General features: G+C 30.0%; 6 protein-coding genes across 12 annotated transcripts; 2 read left to right on the forward strand and 4 right to left on the reverse strand.

The window, feature by feature from the left end:
• Positions 1–146: 146 nt before the first annotated feature.
• Pcb (Pyruvate carboxylase) lies at positions 147–8,831 on the reverse strand. 5 transcript variants are annotated; one of them, XM_074255647.1, is made up of 7 exons: positions 8,785–8,831; positions 7,878–8,043; positions 5,057–5,427; positions 3,321–4,787; positions 2,812–2,859; positions 942–2,632; positions 147–757 (listed from the first exon to the last, which is right to left on the reverse strand). In XM_074255647.1, exons 3-7 carry the CDS (start codon positions 5,181–5,183, stop codon positions 509–511), a joined length of 3,582 nt encoding a protein of 1,193 aa, XP_074111748.1. In that variant the 5' UTR covers positions 5,184–5,427; positions 7,878–8,043; positions 8,785–8,831; the 3' UTR covers positions 147–508. The 5 variants fall into 5 exon arrangements, with proteins under 5 accessions (XP_074111748.1, XP_074111750.1, XP_074111749.1 ...); XM_074255649.1 differs by lacking the exon at positions 7,878–8,043 and having other exon boundaries at positions 8,785–8,802; XM_074255648.1 differs by lacking the exons at positions 7,878–8,043; positions 8,785–8,831 and adding an exon at positions 5,547–5,728.
• A 312-nt stretch (positions 8,832–9,143) lies between these two features.
• On the reverse strand, positions 9,144–12,727 carry LOC141535637 (uncharacterized). Of its 2 annotated transcripts, none has more exons than XM_074255652.1 (4): positions 12,562–12,727; positions 11,963–12,446; positions 11,138–11,577; positions 9,144–10,706 (listed from the first exon to the last, which is right to left on the reverse strand). In XM_074255652.1, the coding sequence occupies exons 2-4, from the start codon at positions 12,438–12,440 to the stop codon at positions 10,488–10,490; spliced, it is 1,137 nt and encodes a 378-aa protein (XP_074111753.1). In that variant the 5' UTR covers positions 12,441–12,446; positions 12,562–12,727; the 3' UTR covers positions 9,144–10,487. The 2 variants fall into 2 exon arrangements, with proteins under 2 accessions (XP_074111753.1, XP_074111756.1); XM_074255655.1 differs by having other exon boundaries at positions 12,530–12,727.
• A 145-nt stretch (positions 12,728–12,872) lies between these two features.
• On the reverse strand, positions 12,873–16,052 carry LOC141535636 (putative methylmalonate-semialdehyde/malonate-semialdehyde dehydrogenase [acylating], mitochondrial). The gene is made up of 7 exons (XM_074255651.1): positions 15,853–16,052; positions 15,250–15,322; positions 14,952–15,151; positions 14,717–14,795; positions 13,745–14,541; positions 13,260–13,538; positions 12,873–13,150 (listed from the first exon to the last, which is right to left on the reverse strand). Exons 1-7 carry the CDS (start codon positions 15,877–15,879, stop codon positions 13,049–13,051), a joined length of 1,557 nt encoding a protein of 518 aa, XP_074111752.1. The 5' UTR covers positions 15,880–16,052; the 3' UTR covers positions 12,873–13,048.
• Positions 16,053–16,839: 787 nt separating this feature from the next.
• Sps1 (inactive selenide, water dikinase) lies at positions 16,840–20,178 on the forward strand. 2 transcript variants are annotated; one of them, XM_074256887.1, is made up of 6 exons: positions 16,840–17,132; positions 17,278–17,577; positions 18,172–18,276; positions 18,356–18,617; positions 18,852–19,042; positions 19,187–20,178. In XM_074256887.1, exons 2-6 carry the CDS (start codon positions 17,292–17,294, stop codon positions 19,582–19,584), a joined length of 1,242 nt encoding a protein of 413 aa, XP_074112988.1. In that variant the 5' UTR covers positions 16,840–17,132; positions 17,278–17,291; the 3' UTR covers positions 19,585–20,178. The 2 variants fall into 2 exon arrangements, with proteins under 2 accessions (XP_074112988.1, XP_074112986.1); XM_074256885.1 differs by having other exon boundaries at positions 16,840–17,075.
• A 348-nt stretch (positions 20,179–20,526) lies between these two features.
• On the forward strand, positions 20,527–22,543 carry Ak3 (Adenylate kinase 3). Its single transcript, XM_074256890.1, has 5 exons — positions 20,527–20,902; positions 21,033–21,242; positions 21,349–21,468; positions 21,711–21,883; positions 21,970–22,543. The coding sequence occupies exons 2-5, from the start codon at positions 21,077–21,079 to the stop codon at positions 22,183–22,185; spliced, it is 675 nt and encodes a 224-aa protein (XP_074112991.1). The 5' UTR covers positions 20,527–20,902; positions 21,033–21,076; the 3' UTR covers positions 22,186–22,543.
• A 411-nt stretch (positions 22,544–22,954) lies between these two features.
• Atg4b (Autophagy-related 4b) lies at positions 22,955–25,829 on the reverse strand. Its single transcript, XM_074256883.1, has 6 exons — positions 25,438–25,829; positions 24,887–25,078; positions 24,350–24,700; positions 23,996–24,271; positions 23,348–23,748; positions 22,955–23,284 (listed from the first exon to the last, which is right to left on the reverse strand). The coding sequence occupies exons 1-6, from the start codon at positions 25,472–25,474 to the stop codon at positions 23,102–23,104; spliced, it is 1,440 nt and encodes a 479-aa protein (XP_074112984.1). The 5' UTR covers positions 25,475–25,829; the 3' UTR covers positions 22,955–23,101.
• Positions 25,830–26,448: the final 619 nt, after the last annotated feature.

Consider the following 26,448-nt stretch of genomic DNA (forward strand, 5'->3'; position numbering starts at 1 on the left):
TATATATATATATATATATATATATATATATATATATATATATATATATATATATATATATATATATATATATATATATAAGATTTATATAAGATATATAACATACATAAATTTAAAACTCTAATAACAAATTCAATTAATATTAATTTAAGATTTTATATAAGCGTAATTTGTTTTATTTAAAAAGAAGCGCAAGTTTAAATTGATAAAACAGCACTAATTAAATTTAATTGTGCAAATTATAAAATTCAGCATTATCCTTTTTTTTTTTTTAACTTCACAATGATTAAAATCACTTGGCACAACCGCTACGCAGCAATTATAATTACTCATATTATATTTTTTATATAAAATAACATTGCCTACCATTCGCTCATAATTAAAAGTATTAAAAATCATAATTTATAATTATAATTAAATGAAATGAAGTTCAACCGTGAAACACAATTGATGATAGACATTATCGTCAAGGGAAGAGTACAAAAGGATTTTCTCAAAATAAATCAATTCACTCCATGGTGATTAGAAGATCATCACCCTCAAGTTTGGAATTAACGGAAACGTCCAGTGTCTTTATTTTTCCGGCTTTTGGTGCCTGGACAACCATCTCCATCTTCATGGCTGAGATGACAATCAACGGAGCGCCTTTTTCGACTGTGTCGCCGACTTTTACCCTGATGTCGATCACAGTTCCGGGCATGGGAGCGCCGACCTCGTTCTTATTGCTCTTGTCAGCTTTGGGATGAATGTGAAGTTCCTGAAAAAAATTGTAAGTTACTTATCTTGCTTATTTAAATTTGTCGATTAAATTATTTGCAATTGATCCTGTAATAGGACTTTTATTATTAAAATTAATTACAAAATTCCCCAAATTACGGACAGTTATAATAAGTCTAAAAAAATTAAGCTAGAATTTTCTTATTATAAAAATAAATAAATACCTTAACAGCTTCTTTATCTTTAATAAAAACAGATCTCAATTGTCCATTCATCTCAAAGAAAACTTCTCTCTCTCCATTAGCCGTGAGATCTTCGCACATAGCCAGAGTTTTAATCCCCAGAGTCTTTCCTTTCTCAATAGTAACATCAAACTCTTCGCCGACTTTCGGCCCAGTCAGAAAAATCCTCGTATTAAGTTTGTCAACCGGGCCAAAAGTTTCTTTAAACTTCAAATAATCGTTAGTAACTTGAGGATAGAGCGCCGCAGACATGACATCCTTCTCCGTGATAGTTGGATGAGCTTCCCTCAAATCTTTCTCAAGCTTACCGAAATCCAACGGCGGTAGGCTCTCGCCAGGTCTTCCCTGCACTCTGGGCATGTCTTTGAGGACCTTAGACCTCAGCGGTTCCGGAAATCCTCCATAAGGCTCGCCAATAGCGCCCTGAAGAAACTCAACAACCGACTTTGGGAAAGAAAGTTCTTCAGCTTTGTCAAGAACATCCTGAGCGGTCAGTTTATTCTGTACCATAAATTGCGCAAAGTCACCAACGACTTTAGAACTGGGTGTTACTTTAATAATATCACCCAGCAGGATGTTAGCTTCTCTGTAAGCTTTCTTCACGTCTTCAAAGAATTCTCCCAATCCTAGAGAGTAAGCCTGGAACTGGAGATTAGTGTACTGGCCACCGGGAATTTCATTGAGATAAACGTCAGCATTACCCGACTTCATCGTCGTGGTGCATTCGAAGGGCGCGTAGAGAGTCCTGGTTTGCTCCCAGTAGGCCGAATATTCAGACACGTCTTTTAAGTCGAAATTGGTATCATGAGGAGTGTCTTGCAAAGAAGCTACAACGGTTCCCATTGAAGGCTGACTGGTCATTCCAGACATGCTGTCAACAGCGACGTCAACTACGTCAGCTCCAGCTTGAGCGCAGGCGAGCATCGAAGCTACTCCAGCACCAGCCGTGTCGTGAGTGTGGATGTGAATTGGAACATCAGGCTGCTTTTGACGGATCGCGTCTATCAGCAGACTCGCTGCTTTGGGTTTCAACAATCCTGCCATGTCTTTTATCGACAGCACGTGTGTTCCTGCTCTTACTAATTCATCAGCCAGGTCTGTGTAGTATTTCAGGTCGTACTTTGTCCGGTTTGGGTCGCTTACATCTCCAGTGTAAGAAATTGCCGCTTCTACGACCCCGCCTGCTTTTCCAGCTGCTTCCATTCCTAGAATTAAATTTGGAAGGTAATTTAGAGAGTCAAATACTCTGAAGATGTCCATTCCACACTGCACTGACAGGTCGCAGAATTTAAAGACTACGTTGTCTGGGTAGTTGGTGTAGCCGACTGCGTTTGCGCCTCGCAGCAGCATTTGGAAAGGAATATTTGGGATCGCTTTCCGCATGTCTATCAGCCGTTCCCAAGGACACTCGTGAAGAAATCTTAAAGCCACGTCAAAGGTCGCGCCTCCCCAATTTTCTAAGGCGTAGAGGTTACTGAATTTGTGCGCGACGTATGGAGATATGTTGAGCAAATCGTGACTGCGAACTCGCGTCGCTAATAAAGACTGGTGTGCGTCGCGGAAGGTTGTGTCCATCAGAAGAAGTCCTTTGTGCTCACGGACGGCTTTTGCAAATCCTTCGGGTCCTTTTTCCAGCAGAATGTGTCTCAAGCCTCTTGGAGGTTCCAGTATTTCTATAAAAATTATCTTTTGTTAGTCAGGTTGTCGGGTTTTTTGAGAGCTTTCTTTTATGACAGGGTTAGATGCGTGCAGTTTTAAGCGATAATGTTTTTTGCTAAACATAAAATAATTTAAATAATTAGAGTTTTTATAATTTTTTTTTTTTTAACACTTGAATATATTCTAGGCATACCTGTCAGGTCTGCGTCTTCCACGTCGGTTGCTCGAAGCTTAGAATAGTCTAAAAAAATAATTGCCAAACAAATGATAAAAGCATGCCAAATAAATGTGATATTTATTTGAATATTTTATAAAGTAATAATAAATATTTATTATTTACGGATGACGGATTCTTTTTTCATTTTTTTTTATTTATAGGTGAAAAAATTGTGCAAGAATGGTGGATTTTTTTTTGTCGTTAAAACACAGTGATTTAAATAAATTTTTAAGCAGCCCTGAATAAGCAAAATTATTCACACAAGTAAAAAGCAAAATTATAAATTATAATTTAGATAATTATTAATAATATTTATATGAGGGTGGAGCAAAAATAAAATAAAAGAAGCTTTCTAGCTCTAATTAATTTTAATTTGAACTATAATATAATAAATAAAATATAAGGGGCCAAGATAACATATACTTAAAAATATAATAATAAATAAATAATTAATGAAAGCAATCAAAACATGATTGACAACTTACCAACAGGAATATCAGGTATATGCGGTTTAATTTCAGCAGGTTTCAACTGAGTAGCCAGAGGAGTGCTTGGCCCGTTTACTAAAACGCTACCCAAATAATTGAGCAATTTCTGTGCCCGGTTCTGGCTGGGCGTGAATTTAAACAGCTGAGGATTCTCATCGATGAAATAAGTGTCTACATTTCCGTTCAAAAATTTCTGGTTCTCCAGAACATTAAGCAAGAAGGGAATATTAGTTTTAACCCCACGAACTCTGAACTCGCGGAGCGCGCGGTTCATTTTCGCGCAAGAGGACTGCAAATCAGCAGCATGGGCGATAACTTTCACCAGAAGAGAGTCGTAGTAAGGCGAGATGATAGCTCCAGCGAACGCTGAAGCGCTGTCTAGACGAATTCCCATTCCTTCGCCGGATCTGAAGACTTCAATGCGACCTGTGTCGGGCTGGAAGTTCTTGGCAGGGTCTTCAGTGGTTACCCGACACTGGATGGCGTATCCTTGAGGTGAAATTTTCTCCTGAGTCATTCCTAGTTCAGGGAGAGTCATACCTTCAGCGATGCGTATTTGAGACTGCACCAGGTCGATCCCGGTTATTTCTTCGGTGACCGTGTGCTCTACCTGGAGCCTTGCGTTAACTTCGATGAAGAAAAAGTTTCCCTTGTCGTCAGCCAGGAACTCGACAGTCCCTGCGTTGGAGTATCCAACGTGCTTCGCCAATTTTACGGCATGCTCCGTCATCCGGTCCCGGACTTTGGGGTCCAGCCTCGGAGCTGGTGCTATCTCAACAACCTTCTGGTGTCGCCGCTGGACAGAGCAGTCGCGCTCGTAAAGATGAACCACATTTCCAGCTTTGTCTCCTAAAAGTTGAACCTCTATGTGACGAGGTCGCTCGATAAATTTCTCAATGAACATCGCGCCGTCTCCAAACGCAGCTTTGGCTTCTGAAGAAGCTCGCTCGAAATTCTCCACGACTTCCTCCATCTTGCGAACCACTCGCATTCCACGACCACCTCCACCGTAGGCCGCTTTGAAGATCACCGGTAGACCGTGTTTTTGGCAAAACGCCATAGCTTCGTCCGAAGAACGCACTGGACCGTCTGTTCCAGGAACAATAGGAACTCCTGCTTCAATTGCGGCTTGGCGAGCTGCTACTTTGTCTCCCATTTGTTGGACTACTCGAGGCGAGGGTCCGATAAATCGGATCCCCGCGTCGACTACTGCTTGAGCGAAGTCAGATCTTTCTGATAAAAATCCATACCCAGGGTGGATTGCATCCACTCCGTTTTCTTGAGCTACTTTTATTATTTCTGGAATGTTCAGGTAGGCTTGCACTGGGGGTAATCCTCGGCCTACGATGTATCCTTCGTCGGCTTTTTGACGGTGCATTTGCATCTTGTCTTGCTCGGAGTAGATTGCTACCGAGCGGATTCCTAGTTCTGTACATGCTCGGAATACTCTGATTGCTATTTCACCTGTAATGTTATACATTTTTTTATTAGTATTTTTTTTTTTTTTTTTGAGAATTACACTTTACAAAAAATTTTAATAAATTATTACAAAGTTGAAAATTATTTTTACAACTTGTAAAATGAAAATAGTACTTTAATTTAAAAAATTCTGGTCAGCCTTAAAAATTTTTTTTAAATAGAAAAATATTTTATAAATATACAATTTTTTTTTTTTTTAGAAAATTTTTCTTTATCTATATTAAAATAAAAATAATAATAATATTATATCATACCTCTATTAGCAACAAGGACACTACGAATTGGTTTGTACTGTACATCAGTTCCAAAATTAACATTTAAAACTCTCAGTGAATTTCTGTGCCTTGTTAAGGCCTTGCACACTCTGTGCGCTGAATACATGATGAATATTGTTTATTTATTTATTTATATTGACTCTTTTTAAATAATTAATATCGAACGTGTGAACGGTTTGTTCAGACTTTTAAAAAAGCTCCTCGTTATATCATCTTATTTTTAAAATCACAATGTAATAATTAATAATATATTGATTTATCTCGATATTATTGTCTTTTTCTTCTTATAGTATTTATTCACAGCCTATTGGCGCAGCTGGTTCGTTTGTGATTGGACGGCCGTCTCGAATCTGCACAAAAAATATAATTGTCGTTATCAATAAAATCAATTATTTTACAAAATAACACGTTACAATATTTATGTTTTCCCATTCCGGCTCAGGCATTTAGACATGCAAATATTTATTACCTTTTGTGCTTATCATGCTCATTAATTATGCAATCGTTATTCATTTAAAACAATATTTGATACAGGATTTATCACTCAGTTTTACAATATTACTTTGATTTTCTTTTGAGTGGTTAAATGAACTTTAATTTGGTCATTTGTTTTGATACTCATATTTTTAACATTTTCAACGCGATCATCAAAACAAATTATTTTTATTTAAAATTGCTAAAATTAAAATTTTTTTTTTCTTGTGTACTTATTTAAATTTTTTGCCAATAATGAATAAATAAATACTAAAAATAGCTCTGGGAATTTCATCGAAAGGTGTGTATTATTAAGATGTTAAGAATTTTTTAATGATAATGTCTTATGAATAAAAAATACAGTGGCCGCATTCTATTGACATTAAATGAATTTTTTTTTTTTTTTTTTTTTAATTGGTCAAATTTCATTGGAATTTTTTTTTTTATCTAATTACATGTAATTTAATATCTTTCATGAATAATTTATTACAAAATGCATCATAATTTGGATAAAAATTATTGAAAAATAATTATTAAAAATTTTTAAAACTGAAATTTTTTTTTTCAATTTAAAATTTCGGTTTAAAATAATTTTTTTTTTTTTTTTTGAAAACAAAGCCATTAAATTTTTATTTTTAATGCTAACTCATTAAAAATTATTTTAAACTCTTATTTTTTATAAAAAAATTTTTTTTAATAAAAATATTTTATAGACCATTAAAAATTTTATTTTTAATTATAAAAATCATTTTATGAAAAAAAAAAAAAAAAAAAAAAAAAAAAATTAACAACTTAGTTAAAAATAAAAACTAATTTTTTGTAAAAATTTCATAACATTGTCTGAATGATAAATAGAAGTTTTAAAATCCATTATCAGTTTTCTTCTTAAAAAATGACGCAATCAGGCCGTCTATCATGATGAAACTTTTTTTCATTAATTAAGCGAGTAATCAACGAACTCGTTAACCCAAATAAGATCACAAATCACAATAAATCTTAACATTCCTGATTGCTGAATAATCCGTAATTTAAAAATGAACTGACGAGTCACTGTTGGGAATCACCGGAGCAATAATACGCATCATAAATCCTCAACTCAGTAACCGCTCTCCATATCACCGCGTAATGCATCACACTTATTACGTCTATATATAAATTCATTTACGTATGAATGCAGCCTATTGCGATAAACAATATCACGATGACTGCAATTGTTGTCAATTATTGTGAATCGAAAATATTTAAGATTAATTCATAGCATAAATTCATATACACTGTTTAGTCAAATTAATTAAATCGATCCTGGCTTACAATCCAAGCATCAAACCAATGCATATTTATTATTAAAAGTTTAAAGTCCATTCACTATTAAATTTAATTCTCCTTATCACGTGTAGACAAAAAAAAATATAAATAATAAAGCATTTTAATTTTTTAAAATTATGAAATACAATTTGTCTCAAAGTCACGGGTTCAATTGTTCCTATCAATTTTTATTCTTATTAATTAATAATTATTGCTGTCAATATAACCGATATTCTTTCCAATTTATTTTTAATTTTTTTTATCGTTCTTTACCTAAAATTAAATTGACTTGTTATTACGAAATAAAAATAAAAACAGTTTACGTCTCTTTAAAAGGAAAAAGTTCGCCCATAAAAATTCTTCATATTTTCTATAATTAATCATTTTAATTAACGCAGTTTTTTTTTGACTCTCATAAAGCCAAATATGTGTCATTTCACTGCACATATATATCTATATAAATATTTATATAAGTGCAATATTTTAAATGAAAAGAACAAAGGGCTTCAACCCCTGTAGTGTTATTGATCTTCTTTACTTTTCCCTCGCTGGGTCACTGGAACTAGAGCAACAAAATTGTATAATTAATTATTTGTGATGCTATAATCAGCAGACACCTGACAATTTTTTTTTAATTACTAAAATAAATAAATAATTAAAAAAAAATTTTTTTTATGACATAAGTTAGCAATAACTCAACTATTTTTTTAGTAAAAATTATTAAATCTCTAAAATTATTAAAAAAAAAAAAATGTATTTTAAATTTATTAAAATTTTTGCGTCAAATTTTTTTGCTATAATTTATTTAAAAAAAAAAAAATTATAAAATCTCGACTAAATAAATTTTAATTTTTTTCATAAATTATTATTTATATTGAAAAAATCTTAAAAATTGTCAGATGTTTGGTAATACCAGCATAATAAATATTTATATATTCTAAATAAATAAAAAATGAATTTCCCAGAATTATTTATAAGTAATATAAAGCAGCACTGTGACAAACAGTGATTTAAATCTTACAGATGATTGAATGAATTTGTTGATTAACGATGAAAATTAAATGCGAATGTTGGCATCGATCAGTTGACTCGCAAAAACTCAAAATTCGGTCAAGGATTTTTGTGTATCAAGTATAGAAGATTTAAAAGTAACATTACTTGAGTGATTTTTCGTCGGGAGAAAGGAACTGAAAAATAAAAAAAAAAAATGATTTATTAGTTAACATAATGGAACCAAGACAAGTTAACATAAGTGCTTTTTAAGCAATCCAATAGAAAGTAGTTGAGTTTTTTACGTAATATTAATACAAATTGGAGAATTAATTTTCACGTCAGAGTTCACTGATTAAATTGACTGGTTTGCCTGAGGAAAATAATGCGATAGTGAAAACTGCGTAGAAACATATATGTATTTATACCGGTAATTTCAGTCGTTAATAATCACAGTAATTGTTTTTAAAAATAGGTTAAACATTGTTTAAAAAATGTTTTTTTTTTTTTTTTATTTATTAAGTATTTCTTCTTTTTTTTTTTTTTTAATAATTCCCGTAGTTGTAATTAGATCATTTTAATAGGCGCTTCAGAGTTTTAAATTGTTTTTTGCTGTGATGGGCTGTAAAACAAAGTAATAAAAATAGAAAGAAAATGTGATAAAATTATCAAGCGAATTAGGTCGGTTTTCAATCAAAAAAAAAAAAAAAAATTAAGACATACCTCTGAAGAAATAAAGTTGCTAAATTTTTAAATCAACTAATTTGCATTCATATTAGTAGTAAATATCAAAAAATATTTTTATATATAAGCTAATTTATCTATCTACATATATTATTAATAATAATAAACTCTGCAAGTTCACTAGATAATATTAATAGCAAGTAGTAATTAATAATAACAATGTACAGTTATAAATAAAATTATGTCATAATTACAGAGTCTTATTTTACAACGAAGACTGTTTTATAAACCGTCCGGCTAATCACTAAAAATCGTACTAAAAAATATTGTTTGGTACACATGCGTTCGACCTTTAACTAAAATATTTTTTTCTGCGCATACGCGGGACGACACTGTGCATGCGCACTTAAAAGCGCGGCTGAAGATTAAAATTTTAAATTTTTATCACAGAAGAAAGAATATAAAATTAATTAATTTAATTAATTATTAAATTTTATATGTTTAATATTTAAAAATAATTTAAATTAAATTTTACACTGTAAAAAAATTTTTTTAAATAATTACAAAGGTAAATAATAAAATGGAATATTTTAAATGACAAGTAAAGAAGAAATCATTTAATTATCATTTTATTATCATTACATCTAGCAGTCACTTAATCTGTGTTAATTGTTAAAGCGTGAGCTAAAGTCTTACTCAAATGATAATATATATTAAATCCCATTAATTAAATATATATGTATATTTATATTAATATATATTTTTTTTCTAATACTTTATTTTATTTATTTATATATTAAGATAATATGCCAATGCATGCAATAAATGAACATTAAATATTAAATGTGTTACATACACATAGTTATAACAATAAACAATATTTACTTATTATTTACATTAAAATATTAAATACGTGTCCTAAGCGATAATGAATACCAAATAAAATTATCATACAATTTCTTAATCCCGTGATAATTCATATCAACATAATGGTCTCGCAATTAATAAATATTTTTTAGTGATATATATTTATTATAATATATATTAGTTATTTTTATAATTCTGATTATGTGATTGCTGATTATTTACAATAGTAAAAAGTATATAGTGCATAAAAATAATAAAAATATCGATTTAAATATAATTATTCAAAATATAACCATCCCTGATATTATCAATAAAACTCTTTTCTTTGAGCGTAATTAATTATTTTAATTACTTTTTTTTTTATTTATTTATTATTTATAATTATAACTAAATAAAAAAATTTTATCTGATATCTAATTGTTTTAAAAGTTAATAAAATATTTCAATTTATTTTTTTTTATTTTTATTATAAAACTACCTTACACTATTATTAACCAAAATAATTGTAATAGTAATTATAATTCAGTAAATAAATATAAATATTCAATTTAAATATTTTTTTTTCTACTCTGATAATTATCGCCATTTTGGAAGTGCATAAAAATATATACACATATTTATAATATGAAGGATAATTTGTACATTGCAATCGAAAAAGATTAAATCATTTAACCAAGTGCTATTAATAATTATTATTATAAATAATTTAAACTTGTGAATCACATCAGATATGCTTATTAATTTAGTTATTATTTCTTCAGTCATATACTGTGACAACCTAATTGCACAATTCCTCGCTGATCATCATCTTATTACTTCGATTATTTTATTTCTTAATTTTTTATCATGCTTTATTTCAATATATCTTTATATATTATATTATATATAAGTTTATATTTATTCATTTTTCTTCATGAATTTAATTAATGATTAATTGTAATTGTCGAAACGCGAAATTAGCCTCCACGTCAATTTTTTATTAAATATAATTAAAAAAAAAAAAAATAAATAACGATAATAATAATTTTAAAAATCATTATTATTATTATTATTATTATTATTATTATTATTATTATAGCAAATACTTTTTTTAGTTACTATCGTCTTTAGTTTCTGAGTCAAGTAGCTTCGATCTATGATCTACTTCTTCTTCATCTTGCTTTTCATTCAAAAGTGGCTCTTCAACAGTTTGACATTTACGACGATGAGCCTTAAGCTGCACTACAGTCAATATACAGAATATTAAAATTGATATTGCCATCAGTGTCACCAGAATCGCGAACATCTGCTGATGAAATTCGCTTATTTTCTGAAAATATTAAAAGAAAAAAAAATATTAGTACTCACACGAAATACACTGACTACAAAATTTTGTTCATCTTCTTAATAATATAGATTAATTTAAAAAAAAAAAAAAAAAAAAAAAAAAACACTTGTTATATGTAAGCTGCAGCGAAATCAATATTTTGTTCGCAATCGTTCGCAAGACTTTCGTGACGCTTAAGCCAGTACGTGTTCGTGCAGCTGAGGTACTCTCTAGTTACAGCCGACTTTAAATCTCAATGCTAATAAGCTGAGGTATAAATATAAATATTATGGTCGGCATTGCTTCACACATAGTATAAACAATAATTACAGGAACAATAATAACAGTAATTATGATAATAAATATCAAAAACAAACTTAGCAGTATTTAAATTTATAATTACACCCTACTTGAAAAAAAAAAAAGGAAATTACCTTCCACTGGCTGTAATCTTTGTAGAGTGAGGACTCGCCAAATGGCCATTTGTCTTTCCACGGCTTAATAGTACCCTCAGGTGTCTTGAATATCAACCCCTCGAGACTGAGACCATGTGCAAGTACACTTGTGGTAATATTTCCTTTCTTATAAGATGCAATACCCGCTTTCATGTACATCTGCGGTATTGTTTCGTTCTCACGTAGTTTAAGAGTCACACGTGGCATCTTAGCTTTTTTATAAGTACCCGTCGAGCTTCCAGAAGTAGTTGCTGTTGTTGTTGTTGTTGTTGCTGGGTCAGTGAACTCGGTCTGGACTTTCGAGCTTGTTTCTGGAGTCGGTGGTGATGTCTCAACTGATAGCAATGATGATAGCAGTAATGAAGTTGTTGATTCTATTTTTATGTTTATTTCTTCTGTTATTTCTGGTGCTAATTCATCTGAAATTTTAATAATTTTTTTATTAATTTATAAATTAATAATGTCGTAGAAATTTATTTTTAAATAAATAAATAAAAAATAAAATAAATATTTTATATTTTTATAAAAAAATTTAGCACTTAGATTTTTATCAGAAATAAAAATTTTTTTTGATATTTGAAAAATTTTTTAATATTAATGATTTTAATTAAAGATATCGTGCTCACCAAAAGACACTTTTTTAAGAAGATCTTAAAAAAATAATTATTTAAAAAAAAAAATTAATATTAAAGTTCAAAATTACTACATGTACTTCAATTATAAAAAAATTCTTGTTAAAAAATTTTTTTCAGCCTTCTAAGTGTATAAAACCCATTTAAAAACACCAAAAAAGCTTACAATTACCTGAACTAGTGTAATTATCAGCAGTAGTCTCGTAATTATTAAAAGCCTCGCTAGTTAGTGTTATAAATTCAGTCGTATTGTCCATATCATTAACACTAATATTATTGCTGTTACTATTATTGTAGATATTATTATGAATATTAATAGGATTAGCAACTAATTGAGACACCGTGTGATCATCATCAACATCGATGTAATCATCATCATCGTATCTGGTACTATTAGATGCATAAGTTTCACTTAAAATAATGATGATAGTCCAAACGCACATACAAATAATAATAGCGGGAATAATAAGCTTGTATAGAATAACCTTCACAGTAGTTAAATATTTATAAACACTCCGGAGACAATTATTATCACGTGCCGAGGGCGATGGAGGAGGTGTCATCGGAGGACCGTTGTCGAAAAATTGGTCCGTTTGCGGTAAAATTGTGTATTGGAGACTCGCATCTCCCTTGCGAACTGTCTTGTACATTTTCACCTGCCAAATAAACAGTCCTCAGTTATTTACACCAAAAATAATTAATAAATAAAAATAAAAATAAAAGAAAAAAATAAAAATACCTTGTAGGGTTTTTTTTTTATAAATTACTTACGAGAGGTAATTTAATTAGCAATTAAATGAATAAAAAATAGCGTTAAATCGCTAGAAGTACTTGAAGATCCGAGACTGTAAAGAAGACTCTCTGGAATGTAGTGGAGCTGATCTGCGGTGAGGGCTTGCACCAGGAAGGCGCAGATGCGTTTCACCCAAGGGCCAGAGCAGAGAATCGAATGCAAGTTAATATATAATAATATAAGAGAAGAATAAAACGCGCTTGCGCTCAGTGTTTCGCGTTAATACCCAGGGATTTAAATGCCCTTTGACATTTAAATATTTTTTTTTACAACATAATACACACAAGAGTCTGTTGACATTGGTATATATTAAAATTAAATGCATTTTATATTTTTGTTAATTATAAAAAGTACATTAATTATTTTAAATTCTAGATGGAGAAGTTGAAGAACTTGAATAAAAAAAAAACCTTTTACAAATCCCTGAGTTTAAGATATAAATATTATTTTTCGTAGTATTGATATTTATTGCATTGTTGGCATCGCTGTGGAAGACGTGATATCGGTTGTATCTTCAGATCTCCATAGCTGGGTTACTGTTTTCGTTTGTGTATGGAAATTTATTCCCTAGAGCATAAGTAAGTTATCAATAATCAATAGTCGATAGTCAATAGTTAATAATTAAAATACGAATAATAAATATAAATTTATATTTATATTTATATTGCAAACTTACGTATTTTCCATAAAAGTGATTGTCACCGAGGAAAGATCCTTTGTTGCCGGTAAAACTAAACATCGGTAAAGGTACTGGTATTGGTACATTAACACCTACTTGTCCTGCTTCTATTCTATTGATAAAGCTACGGGCTGTCGCTCCATTTGTTGTAAAAACAGCAGTACCATTACCATAAGGACTGCCATTTATTATTTTTATAGCTTCATCAAGAGTATCAGCGAACATACATGACAAAACTGGTCCGAAGATTTCTTCAGTGTAGCATTTCATGTTCGACTAAAATGAGAGATAAGTATTGATGAATAGCAGAATATTTCACTGGAAAACTTTCAAAATTTTTTATAAATGTAAAAATAAAAGTCTTTCAATTTTTAAAGGTCAAAAAACGCAATGTTATTTTTAAATATTGTTTTCTATCATCAAAAAAAAAAAAAAAATATTTTAAATTAATTCAGAATTTAGATAACTCTTTATAAAATTACCTTAACACCAGAAAGCACAGTTGGCCCGACGAAATTACCATTTTCATAACCAGGAACAACAATCCCTCGACCATCAAGATCCAGCTTAGCGCCTTCTTTAACTCCCGACTCAATTAAACTGTGAATGCGTTCTTTTGACTGCGGAGAGATAACAGGGCCCAAATCAGCGTCAGGAACATGTCCAGCATTGACTTTCAACTGTTTGGCGGCTGCCACAATATCTGGGATCCACTTTTGAGCTTTTCCTACGAAGACAGCCACCGACAGAGCCATACAGCGCTGACCAGCAGCTCCAAAGGCTGCACCGACTATCTGAGATACTGTTTTGTTCTTGTTAGCATCAGGCATCACGATGCAGTGGTTCTTGGCGGCCATATTACACTGGACGCGTTTGCCGTGAGCGCTACTTTGCTTGTAAATATATTTTCCAGCCTGGTCTGAGCCTACAAAAGAAACTGCGCGGATGTCTGGGTGCTCGCAGATGAAATCGACTGCTGCATGCTGCCCATGGATGATGTTCAACAGCCCTGGAGGCGCTTCGGCTTTGGTGAACAACTCCGCGAGGATCATCGATGCTCCAGGAACTCTTTCAGAGGGTTTTAGGATTGCGGCGTTACCGCAGGCCACTGAGACGGGGAATGACCACAGGGGAATCATCGCTGGGAAGTTAAACGGACAAATTGACGCTGTTACTCCTAGAGGTATTTTGTAGGATATTATGTCCATATCTTTGGCGACGTTTGGGGTTGATTCACCCATCTGGAGGGTTGGAATCGCTGCGCAGGCATCTACCACCTCTGTAAATTAATATTTTATTTAATATTAATAAATATTTGAGTAAGGAAAATTTTGTAAAAAAAAATGGGTATAGTATCTAGTATTTATTTATACTAGGTCAGATTATTTTTTGATATTAAAGATGTATTTATTTTTATAAATCTATTAATAAATATTTTTCTACTTCATACTTACGTAAACCACGAAGAACATCTCCTTCGGCATCAGCCATTGTTTTTCCATTTTCTTTTACCAAATTAGCAGCTATCTCTTTCTGAAATTTAATTTTTAATGTTAGTAACAATAATGATTGCAAAAAAATTTTTTTTAAAATGTTTTCTTGGTAGAAAATTAATTGTTGTAAAAATTCAAAAATGAACAGATGTCTGGTAATTTTAGTTTTATTTATTTTAATTTTAATATTTTGTACCGAATGTTCACGAATTAGAGCTTGGTATTTAAGCATAAGTGTTTGTCGCGTTAAAACGCTGGTGTCTCGCCATTTTTCATAAGCATTTTTAGCGCTTGCTACAGCACTCTCCATCTCGGCTTTTGTCGACTTGGGAGTACGACACAGTAATTTATTCGTTGCTGGGTCATGCACATCAATAAATTCCGTGCTTTTAGACTCTATTAAAATGAAGATCATTATTTATTATTAAAATTAAAAATCAGTTAATTTTTAATTCATTGAATAAAATTTCTTATCAATTATAAAAAATAGTTACCAACGAATTTGCCATCTATGAACATTTTAACAGTTGGAACAGCGCTGCTGAACGATCTTTTTATCATATTCATCTGCAAAAAAAAATTAAGCTCATTAATTATTTCAATTGATAGCCGGCTGATAAAATTAACTCGCGATTATTTTTTTTTTTTTAATTGTACAATTGATTTTTATATTTTAATATATTTCATATATTATGTAACGTAGCTTTTATGATACCAGCATGATGGTACAATTTTAAATTGTAATTTAATCTATTTTATTAGCTTTCAAGGACGAGTTGTTAAAATGTTGACAATAAAAAATTAACATATATAAATAAGATTATCATATGATTTTTAAATTTATATTTTTATGTTATTATAAAGGAAAAAAAATTTTTTTTTATTAATATATTGTCACAAATAATTGATAAAAAAAAATAATTATTAAATTTAAATAATTGGATAGAATTATTAGTAACATATTTCTTCATATTTTTTTTAAATTAAAAAAAGGAGGACAAAAACTTTAAAGATTAAATGAAAAATATAAATAAATGTCAAACTAGATGTAAATAAAAATATAAATAGTCTATTTATAAAATAATAATCATAAATACCTCGTAGGTTCGTGCAAGTAAAGCCATGATGAGTTTATTTTATGATAATACTTCCTGAACAGCTTACTGAAGAATATCAGCGCAATATTTGATAGCATACTGGTGAACTGTAACTCGTTTAGCTCGTTTATCTTATTAAAAAACAAGCAATACATACATATAATGATAATCATCATGATAACAGTAAAAAAAATTAAAGACTTTTGACACTGACCGATTATTGATAATTTTATTGTTTGTATTATCAACAATCTTCACCAGAGAGATGACTGAAAAATAAAAAACAAAATAATATAAATTATTGAGTAATTAATGATGATTAATTAGTTAATAATTACAATTGTAACAATAACAATGTAATGAATGACAACTGTCAATTTTTTTAATTCTTAGAACACATCAATTACAATAAAAATATTCCATGAATTATTTTTTTTTAATTTTTACATATGGAATTTTTTTGTTAAATTTTTTTCATAATAATTTTGTTACTATAAAATTAATTAAATATTTTTAATGTCAATTAACTTCATTGTCTTATTTATTATGACATTTAAGTCTGAATCCGCCATTTTTAATTTTGTAAATATAGATGGCGCATCAAAAAGCGCGCAAAATTTTAAAAAATTCTTCATATTTTATTAAATAACTATTTTGAAACAGTAATTTTTTAATTAAAATTTTTTTTACTTTAATTAATAAAATAATCGAAATAATTATAAAATAAATTTTAATTGAAATATTAAAAACGACTTCCAAATTTTATTTTCAAGGCTTTGGTCCCCGAAGTGCGGAAGACAAGCCTGGCGAGTAAAAACTACTGCGCATGCGCCTTTTTGAATGAACCAATAGAAAAGCAGAAACAAAATGAAGTGCGCTTGCGCGGTTTTAAGCCAGCCAATAGAAAAAAAGCAATTAGTAAGGTGGGATAAAATTTAGCAAGCCGAGGGTTTTATCTTGAAGCATTACAGCGTCGGTGCATTTAGCATTTGTCGTTGATCCCGGTTACTCGACGCCCGTGTGATCGCTGTTGCTAACCTATTGACCGTTTCTGTTGTGAAGACACTGTGCCAGTGGCTGTCTGTTGGTAGGAGACCGGAAGGCTCACCCGAGTAGATACAGAGCAAAGTGAAGACGCTACTACTGAGTGAGAACCCACCAGTGGCGGAGGTACTCAACATTTTCGTCTAAAAATTAAAGCAAGATACCAATCATTTATTACGGTGAGTGACAAAGACACACTATCATAAATTTCCAGGGCTGTAGCATTTAATTTTGATGTAAGTAATTTAATTTTTTTTTATTCAAGCTACATCCGCCCTTTGCAATAATAATAATCTGTCAGATAAATTTATTTATTTTATTTTGATGAGTAATTAATTGATAAAAAAACATTAACCTTATTATTAAAAATATTTTTTTTAGTTTCGCAGGGAAAGATGGCGGATATTCAGGTGACGACAGTCAGCCAAGATGCTCTGTCTGTTGGACAATTGGAGCTAGGGGGTAATCCAAATGCCTTGTCATTACGTAGGCCGTTTGATCCAGTGGCACATGATCTTGAGCCTACTTTCCGCTTAACGCGGTTCGCGGACCTAAAAGGATGAGGGTGTAAAGTCCCTCAGGAAGTTCTTGGTAAACTTCTCGAGGGACTACAGGCCGACGACAGTAGTGCTCAGGATCATGAACATGCTCACTTCATGCACATGGCTATTCCACGTATTGGTAAGTTCAAAAAATTGATAATCAATTGTTGATTATCATTATCAATATCAATATTATTTAAATTATTTCTCGGAAATTGATACATGGTCTGAGAAATTTTGGCGCGGCGTCATTGTTGGACGCCTAGCGTAGTTCATTGTTCCAAAAGTTCGGGGCCCATGATTATTTTTACGGTACTTAAAAATATGGCTGCCACGTTGGCGCCCGACTAGAGGTTCTCAACTTTATTTTACGTGGGAAATTAAAATTTTTTGTTTATCATTATCCTGTCAATACAGTAGAGTACTTTTTATTTATTGAGTATTCTAAAGAAATACAGGTAAATTAAAAGAAATCATTTTTGTATTAATAATTATTTTTCATAAATAATTATTATTAGATGGTTTCTACATTTTTTTTAAAATAATTCATCATACTTAAATTTATTAGTTAATTTTTTATAAATTCAATTTTTATATTCATTCCTAATTTTATATCAATTCAATATTATCTATCCTTAAAATTAAAAAAAAAAAAAAAATTTGAATTTTTTGACTAAATTTCTTTTTCATTAAATTTTAAATAATAGTTATTAATTATTTATATTTTTTTCAGGAATTGGCATGGATTCCTCCGTAACTCCATTAAGACACGGTGGCCTTAGTTTGGTGCAAACGACAGACTTCTTCTACCCACTAGTCGACGATCCGTACATGATGGGTAAGAGTATCGCAGGGAGTATACTCTTGAATTAAACCTTCCAACAATTATTTTCATTTTTTTTAACCATTTAATTCAGGTAAAATTGCATGCGCAAATGTACTGAGCGACTTGTTCGCGATGGGAGTTACTGAGTGTGATAATATGCTGATGCTGCTTGGAGTGAGCACCAAGATGACTGAGAAAGAGCGAGATGTCGTGGTACCTTTAATCATGAGAGGATTTAAAGACTCTGCGCTGGAGGCTGGGACCACCGTCACAGGTGGTCAAACTGTTGTTAATCCTTGGTGTACTATTGGAGGAGTTGCTTCTACTGTTTGTCAGCCCAATGAATACATTGTGTATGTATTTTTTTTTATCAGATAATTAATCAGTATTCATTAAAACAATGTCCTGTAAATACAGTAGGGTACTTTAAATTAATTGAGTATTCTAAAGAAATACAGGCAGATTAAAGGAAATATTTTTTTTTATAATTATTTTTGTAAATAATTATTACCAGATAATTCCTACATTTTTTATTATGTAAGTTTTTATAATTTTTTTTTATTAATTTTATTTAATTATTTTTTTAGACCAGACAATGCAGTTGTTGGTGATGTTCTTGTTTTAACAAAACCTTTGGGTACCCAAGTAGCAGTTAATGCTCATCAATGGTTAGATCAGCCAGATCGTTGGAACAGAATAAAATTAGTTGTCAGTGAAGATGATGTACGAAAAGCTTATCAACGAGCGATGGACAGTATGGCCAGATTAAACAGAATAGGTATTAATATTTTTCATTCTCCCTCTTTTTATTTTTTTTTTTTTTTGTATATTTCAAAAATTAATTTTATAATTAAAAGACTAAAAAAATTTTTTCTAGTTCAATAATTAATTAAATTAACAATTTAATTTTTTTTAATTTCAGCTGCCCGTCTGATGCACAAATACAACGCTCACGGAGCAACAGATGTAACTGGTTTCGGCTTGCTCGGCCACGCGCAGAATTTAGCCAAGCACCAGAAAAACGAAGTGTCCTTTGTAATTCACAACTTACCAGTGATTGCCAAAATGGCAGCAGTCGCAAAAGCTTGCGGTAATATGTTCCAGTTACTGCAAGGACACTCTGCAGAGACCAGCGGAGGACTTTTGATCTGCTTGCCCCGAGAACAAGCAGCCGCTTATTGCAAAGACATTGAAAAGCAAGAAGGCTACCAGGCTTGGATCATCGGTATCGTTGAGAAGGGCAACCGTACGGCGAGAATAATCGACAAGCCCCGAGTTATCGAGGTTCCAGCCAAGGAAAAGGATGGAGAACTTTGGTAGACTTCTCATCAGTGCCACATCATCATCATCATCATCATTAATCATCATTCTCATCTAATAAATATCAAGCTTTGTGTTTGTTATCAATTATTAATTATTAATTAGTATCAGATAATTACGTTTTAAATTGAGTTTTTTTCGTTTGCTTATAAATCGTAATTGTTTTAAATATTTTTTTAAGGAACCAATTTATAATTATTTTTTATGCAAAGTTGGTTAATGTTTCTCCGAAATTCTAAATCAAAATAATTAAAGATAAAAGCAATTTCAAATTAGAGAATATTTTTTAATCAAACCAGCTAACTTTTTTCGTCTTTTCTATAAATAAGAACATTGATTATAAATATATATATATATATAAATATATTTTAATGAAGAGTTATAGTTTCTAAATCGTAACAAAAAAATATTGAATTTTTTAAAATAAAATAAAAAATTCAAATAATCGCTCACGCAATGTTACTTTTTAAATAAATAAATATAATAGCTTAAAGATCACTATTAAAAAAAAAAAAAAACAAAAAACAAAGCCTAGGCCAATATAAAAATGTATTAACTTTTCATACTGAATAAAATGCTACTTTGTCAATAAAATAGTGGATGATTTTTAAAAAATTTTTTGTACACATGTAAGTGTTTTTTATATTTTGTACTTGTAAAATATAAAAATTTATATTATATTAAAATTTTTAAATGTCGGCTAACTTAATTTTCAACAATATTTTCAAACAATAATAAAGTTAGCCGACCTTTTAATTTTTGATTTTTTTTTTTAATAATTAAATTAGAACAAAAAATATTTTTAAAAAATTGCATATGTAATTTTTAAAATTTTTTACATGTGAAATTTTTTTTTAAATAATTTTTCAATAAAATAAATTATTAAAATTTTTAAATATTGGCTAACTAATCTTCATAATAAAAAAAAGTAAATTACAATAAAAGTCACAAGTCAAGAATAATTAGAGTGGCTCAAGAGTACATTGAGTTTGCGTCATACAAGTAAACTATATGTACAAGTAGTTGATACATAAATGAAATAGTATCAAAAGACCCGCATAACATTTAATTTCAATATCAACTATTTATCTTTAGGTCGAGGGTCACAAAATAAACTATAACTAAAATTTAAGTGTAAAGTACACAAAGCACATAAGCTCATAATTATAATATAACGCCACAACTATTAAACTACTTAAACAGCATTAAATTACCTGTCAGTCCATCGCTAAAGACTACTGCCAGCAATGCATCATCGTGCCGGTTAAATTAAATTACTGTTTACGTTTTTATTCTTCTAAACAACAATCGAGACAAGGTAAGCTAATAAGATAATTTAATTTAAAAATCTTATCAATGCAATTAAAATTAATATAAATAAAAAATTTAAAATAAAATCCCCAGAATGAAAGCATGGATTTTTTTACTGACTTTTGCTATTTTTCTAGACTGGAACAACCAAAAAAAAGGCGATACTAGGACAGAAAATAAAATGGTACATTTTTCTAACATTCTCAAGGCCGCTGCTTTTCGCACTGTCATTATCGGAGCACCGGGATCGGGTAAAGGCACGGTGTCGTCTAGGATTGTTAAGACTTTTGGGGTTAGTCACATATCTACTGGAGACAAACTTAGGGACCACGTGACACGTGCTACTGGTATATAGGTTTTTTTTTTATTTTTATTTCAATATTGACCTAGTCAATTTATATGAATATTCATTATCTTATTATTATATAAGTACTCATTTTTTATCGGTTTTAGACTTAGGTAAACAAGCCTCCAAGTTTATGAATGAAGGAAGTCTGGTACCTGATGAATTAATTATCGATCTTGTTGCGCATGAAATAAGTGCTATCAATGGTGCTAATTATTTATTAGATGGTAAATATTTCTTCATTTTTGTGTAAGATAATTATTAATTATCATTAAAAATTTTAATTACGCTTTCATTAAATTTTAAAAATGTCAAAAAAAATTTTAATTTTTCTTGACAGGTAAAGTTTTTTTAAAATTTATTATTAATTAAATTGTTAAAATTAAATTGAAAAATGTTAAAAAAATTTGTTTTTGACAATTAAATTAATTTATAAATTTATTATTAATTACTAATTATTTTTTTTAAGGATTTCCAAGGACAATAGAACAAGCAAAAAAATTACAAGAAAAATTTCCAGTTAATTTAGTATTAAATTTAATAGTACCCCATGAAGTAATAATTGAACGAGTACGTAATAGATGGGTACATCTACCCAGTGGACGTGTTTACAATATTGGTTTTAATGATCCTAAAGTACCGGTAATTAAATTATCATATGTCTCTAAAATGATAACAAAAGTATTTGATAATTAATAATAATATTTATTTTATTTATTTATTTACAGGGAAAGGATGATGTTACCGGAGAACCCTTGAGCCAAAGAATCGACGACCGACCAGAAATCGTTGCTAAGAGGCTCGACAATTATGTACTGAAAACCGAGCCAGTTATTAATTATTATAAGACATTAGGTATCGTGGGAGATTTCAAAGGAAATACCACCAATGAAATTTGGCCTAAGATTAAAGTACACATTGATAAATTTATCTCTGCTAAATAATTAATTTTCTATTATAAAAAAATGATGTAGATTGTTTGTACAATTACGTACTTTCGACAGTACCAATTTACAGTCACTTTATTAAGTTACTTACCACGTTAGTCAGGATACAATAAGACAACGATTATTATTACAAGTTAATTAATAGATTTAATTAGACTATTAATGATAATTATTATTATTTTCATTAATTATTCATTTTAATTTACGGGTTTAAATTTTTATCAAATTTAATTAATTTTAGTACAAGCGATTTTTTTTAAACCAACAAAAAGTGAATTGTTACCAAACATGTACAAATAATGTTTAATATGTACCAAAAAAAATTGTTACGCACAATAAATAATGACTGTAATAATTTTTTTAATGAATCAGTTTATTAATTAATTAAGTTTGCATAAATTTTACTTAATTATTCAACAGTTATGTTTACATCTGCAGTACGAATTAGTACACAAATAATATTTAAATAAAAATATTAAAAAAAAAAAAAAAAAAAAAAATAAGTAATAGTAATATTATTTAATAATGACAATAAATAAACTTAGATTATTAAGTGTGTAACTTAAAATCAATAAATATTTACAAGAAACTATTATTTTAGAAAAAAATTTTTGATTAAAATCACATTTGTTTTTTTTTTTTTTTCTTTTATAGAAAAGATTCTAAAATTTTCAATTAATCTAATCATGGATAACGCTCGTAACATTTTGTTACAATTCATTTTAAATGAAATGCTGAAAATTATAAAACGAGATCGTAGAAAGCATTTAAATTATTTCCGGATGATCTATATTAGAAATTTAAGTACATTAATTAATATAAATAATTATTATTATTTTAAATAATTAATAATTCATTGTAATGACTAACTACCTAATTAAAAAAAAATTAACTGAGGAGCAATGATTGATCACTAAAGAACTTCAAATTCCTCGCATTCGTAGGGCAATTCATCGGCAGGAAATTGGTCGGGACTTACATTCGCAGTAGCCATCATATCTTCGGTAACTTCATACCCGCGTCTTATTTCATCTCCGCTTCCTTCACAGAATAAGAACATCGGATAGTCGACCTTCTGATTTGAAGGCACTAGAGACTGCAATAAATTTTGATAATTAGCAACAATAAATAATTTTAATTAAATAAAAATAAAACTTACTCTCTCGATGGTCAAAACAAATTTATCAAAAGCTTGTTTGTCTGAAAAATAAAATCCCACGCAGCAACTAGGGTCCATTTTTGAGAGTAACATTTTTCTTGGGGATGAACAATGAAAACTGGCAAGAGGAAAATTATCTTTCCAAACATCAACAGCTTCTTGGCAATAATGAGGGTCTAGGTGAATAAGTTTGTCCTCCTGGTAGCCGATGAAGTATAATGAGTGCTTAGGACGACCGCCAATTACTCCAATACAAACGTCCAGTTGCAGGAGCGCCGTTAGACATGGTGCGTAATTAGGATTTAATTTATCAGCGCCTAGTCGTAAAGGTACTAATAGGACTAATGATCTCCAACTACCGTCTGGCTTCTCACAAGCTTTTCTTACATCTTCTAAATAAACTGAAATAATATATTAATATTTAGTAAAAAATATGAAATTAAATTTAGCTGTCACTTGACAATTTAAAAATTTTTTTTTTGACAAATAAATTTGTTCCAAAAAATTGTTTTTAAAAAATTGCAGTTTTAATTTTTTTTAATTTCTACATGTCAATTTAAAAAAATTTTTGTTTGTTATAGAAATTTTTAAAATTATCAACTATCTGCTAAATTAATGTTAATTAAAAAAATGAATGACAAAAAGTACCTGCACAATCTTGTGCGACATAAATAGCCAAATTCTCAAACTGTTCATGTCTCAAAGCAGCATCTTTAACAGCCTGACTAAGTAAATGAGCAACAGAAGCCGGGCCATACCAATCTCCAGCCCTTTTCCCCGCCGACGCTCCGAATTTAACTAAAGTATGAATAGACAACGGCGTTTGCTCAGTAGGCTGGTCTCCAAACCACTTAATAATCATGCGATGAGTAGCTTCATCTTGCAAACACATTTCATCCTTCTGGTCCGGCCTCCATCTCCAATCTATTAATAATATATTTATTTAAAATAATCCAAATAAATAACAAGCCTTATCATTATTATTATTATAATCAAGAATACCTCTGCCAAGAAAATGACAAACTAATGCTTGAGCGAGCATCATCTGTCCACTCCTCAGCATACAGCCCCACCCGCAATCAGTCGTATAAGTAGAGCCATTTAAAATAGGAAATTCTTTCCGGTAAGTCAGCCATAATCGTGACACAAAGTCGCGTTTGAACCCGTCCATTCCTTCGTTCATTATTGTCGCATCTTCTGCCAAAGATTCGTCCTCACTCGAGTCCGGATCCAAGCCAGCTTCCGAGGCTTTGTCCAGTGACAGAGCTTCCTCCGGCTTTTTGTAGTAACAGGAGCCTAGTAGCCATACTGGTGATTCTTTGGAAAAATTTGTTTTTATTTTTGATGCCCATCCTGTAAATAAATATTAATTAATTATTTAATTAACAACTTGCAGTCACTATGTGATGTTTTTTACGCTTCTAATCATACTGTACATAGTTTGGGTAATTTTTGAATAAATTTTAAAAATAATAAATAATAAATAAAAAAAATAATAGACTTGTTTTGTTTTTTCTAATGGTGAATGCTCACACAAACCGTATTTAACATTATTCCACATGGTGAGAAGCTTAGTCTTGACTTTGTTATCAACTTCTGTCGCCAAAACAGTCTCGTGAAGCTGGTGCTGGTGAGTCTCTTCGGTGACATGAAGAATATCTGGCATTCCAGCGATTTGCTCAGGAGGGATCAAGCTTGCAAACCAATTGGTCGTACTGGTGCCTAAGCCAGCTGAGAAAAATAAAAAAATTATTTAATAATTAGATTGTCACTTTTATATTAAATATATATTGTTACTCGATGAAAAGTGTAACGCGACTGACATCTAGAGGTAGGTCTTCACTCATCAGCAATATTAATACTGATGACGATGAAAAATTTCGGATAATTCTAAACAATAAACAATACCAAAGAATTGCAGCCAGCTGACGTGTTATCTAGGTCATACCAGCAAGTGTTTTTTATAAATAAATTCACAAGCTCGCTGGCAGGGAGTTATAAATGCGAATGATTGATAAACCTAGGCTAGGTGTAAAATTATAAGAATTTATTTAAATTTTTAATTAGATTTTTTAAATTAAGTTACTTACTTAACCTTTCTCGAGGCGACTTGACTTGCCCATTCATGCTTGACAGGCGGACTATTAGGCTTGTTGAGGTGCATAAATGTTCAATATTTTTTAATTTAAAATTATAAATAATAATTTTTTAAAAATTAACTTTTTTGTGACGAATATGTCTTGCAGGTTGGAAGAGTTCACATTTTACTGCTTGAAGATATAATAACTATGCTGAATTTATGTGGGTGATGATTACGGAGTTTGTTTTATAGTTTATATTTAGGTTTTGTTTAAATTCTTTTACAAATAAAGATTATTTGCAAAGATAAATTGATTATCATGTATCACACATTACATTGACACTTACTGACGTTCTCACTTATATACACTTTTTACTTTTACTTTTATTTATGTTTTTTTTTTTTTTTTTTTTTTTGACATCAGTGAAGTTTTTATCAACTGCTGCTATGTATGCAATAATTAAAAAAACAAAACTTAAAAAATTATTAAAGAAATTTAATAACACTGAAGTTGACAGATATTAAAATTTTATAGCAATTAAATTATTAAAAAGTTTCACATGTGAAAATTAATAAAAATTACAAGTGAAAATTTTTAGAAGCATTTTTTTATTGTAATTGATTTGTTGTTAAAATTTTTAAAATTGACAGCTGATGGCTAAATTCAGCATTATTTGAAAAAACGAAGTTTAAAGTTTACAAAATATAAGTAAAACTTTGAAAATACTTGTCCGACTTAAATTAAAATTTTTGTGTATACACTTAAATGTGTATTACAAAATACACTTAAAAAAAATTACTTTTTTAAAATTCTAACTTTGTAAAACTCCTCAATTTTAACGAGATCATAAAATTCTCAGTTGTCTTCCCTTTTCATCAGCAGTTACCATAATTCATTTTCGCAAATCGTTGCCAGCATACAAATTTCTGAAGAACAATCTCAAAAAAACTGTGAGAATCGCCATCTGTTACGTAACTTACAACTTCCTTCATCCATCTCACAATAAATTCAAATTTCATA

This window comes from Cotesia typhae, unplaced genomic scaffold, assembly GCF_013202065.1.
Source record: "Cotesia typhae breed Kobodo isofemale line unplaced genomic scaffold, CoteBio_Ctyphae scaffold_152, whole genome shotgun sequence".
Lineage (NCBI taxonomy): Eukaryota > Metazoa > Arthropoda > Insecta > Hymenoptera > Braconidae > Cotesia > Cotesia typhae.

Coding starts and splice junctions, on each gene's coding strand:
- Ak3 (XM_074256890.1), top strand. CDS start 21,077: ATGGTACATTTTTCTAACATTCTCAAGGCCGCTGCTTTTCGCACTGTC. Junction 21,243..21,348: donor CCACGTGACACGTGCTACTG/GTATATAGGTTT, acceptor TATCGGTTTTAG/ACTTAGGTAAACAAGCCTCC. Junction 21,469..21,710: donor TGCTAATTATTTATTAGATG/GTAAATATTTCT, acceptor ATTTTTTTTAAG/GATTTCCAAGGACAATAGAA.
- Atg4b (XM_074256883.1), bottom strand. CDS start 25,474: ATGAATGGGCAAGTCAAGTCGCCTCGAGAAAGGTTAA. Junction 24,701..24,886: donor GTGGAATAATGTTAAATACG/GTTTGTGTGAGC, acceptor ATTTATTTACAG/GATGGGCATCAAAAATAAAA. Junction 23,285..23,347: donor TTGTTTTGACCATCGAGAGA/GTAAGTTTTATT, acceptor AATTTATTGCAG/TCTCTAGTGCCTTCAAATCA.
- Pcb (XM_074255647.1), bottom strand. CDS start 5,183: ATGTATTCAGCGCACAGAGTGTGCAAGGCCTTAACAAGGCACAGAAAT. Junction 4,788..5,056: donor TGTCCTTGTTGCTAATAGAG/GTATGATATAAT, acceptor ATAACATTACAG/GTGAAATAGCAATCAGAGTA. Junction 2,860..3,320: donor TATACCTGATATTCCTGTTG/GTAAGTTGTCAA, acceptor TTATTTTTTTAG/ACTATTCTAAGCTTCGAGCA.
- LOC141535636 (XM_074255651.1), bottom strand. CDS start 15,879: ATGGCTTTACTTGCACGAACCTACGAG. Junction 15,152..15,249: donor CATAGATGGCAAATTCGTTG/GTAACTATTTTT, acceptor TCATTTTAATAG/AGTCTAAAAGCACGGAATTT. Junction 14,796..14,951: donor CTCTAATTCGTGAACATTCG/GTACAAAATATT, acceptor ATTAAATTTCAG/AAAGAGATAGCTGCTAATTT.
- LOC141535637 (XM_074255652.1), bottom strand. CDS start 12,440: ATGTACAAGACAGTTCGCAAGGGAGATGCGAGTCTCCAATACACAATT. Junction 11,578..11,962: donor TGATAATTACACTAGTTCAG/GTAATTGTAAGC, acceptor TTAAAATTTCAG/ATGAATTAGCACCAGAAATA. Junction 10,707..11,137: donor AAGATTACAGCCAGTGGAAG/GTAATTTCCTTT, acceptor TAATATTTTCAG/AAAATAAGCGAATTTCATCA.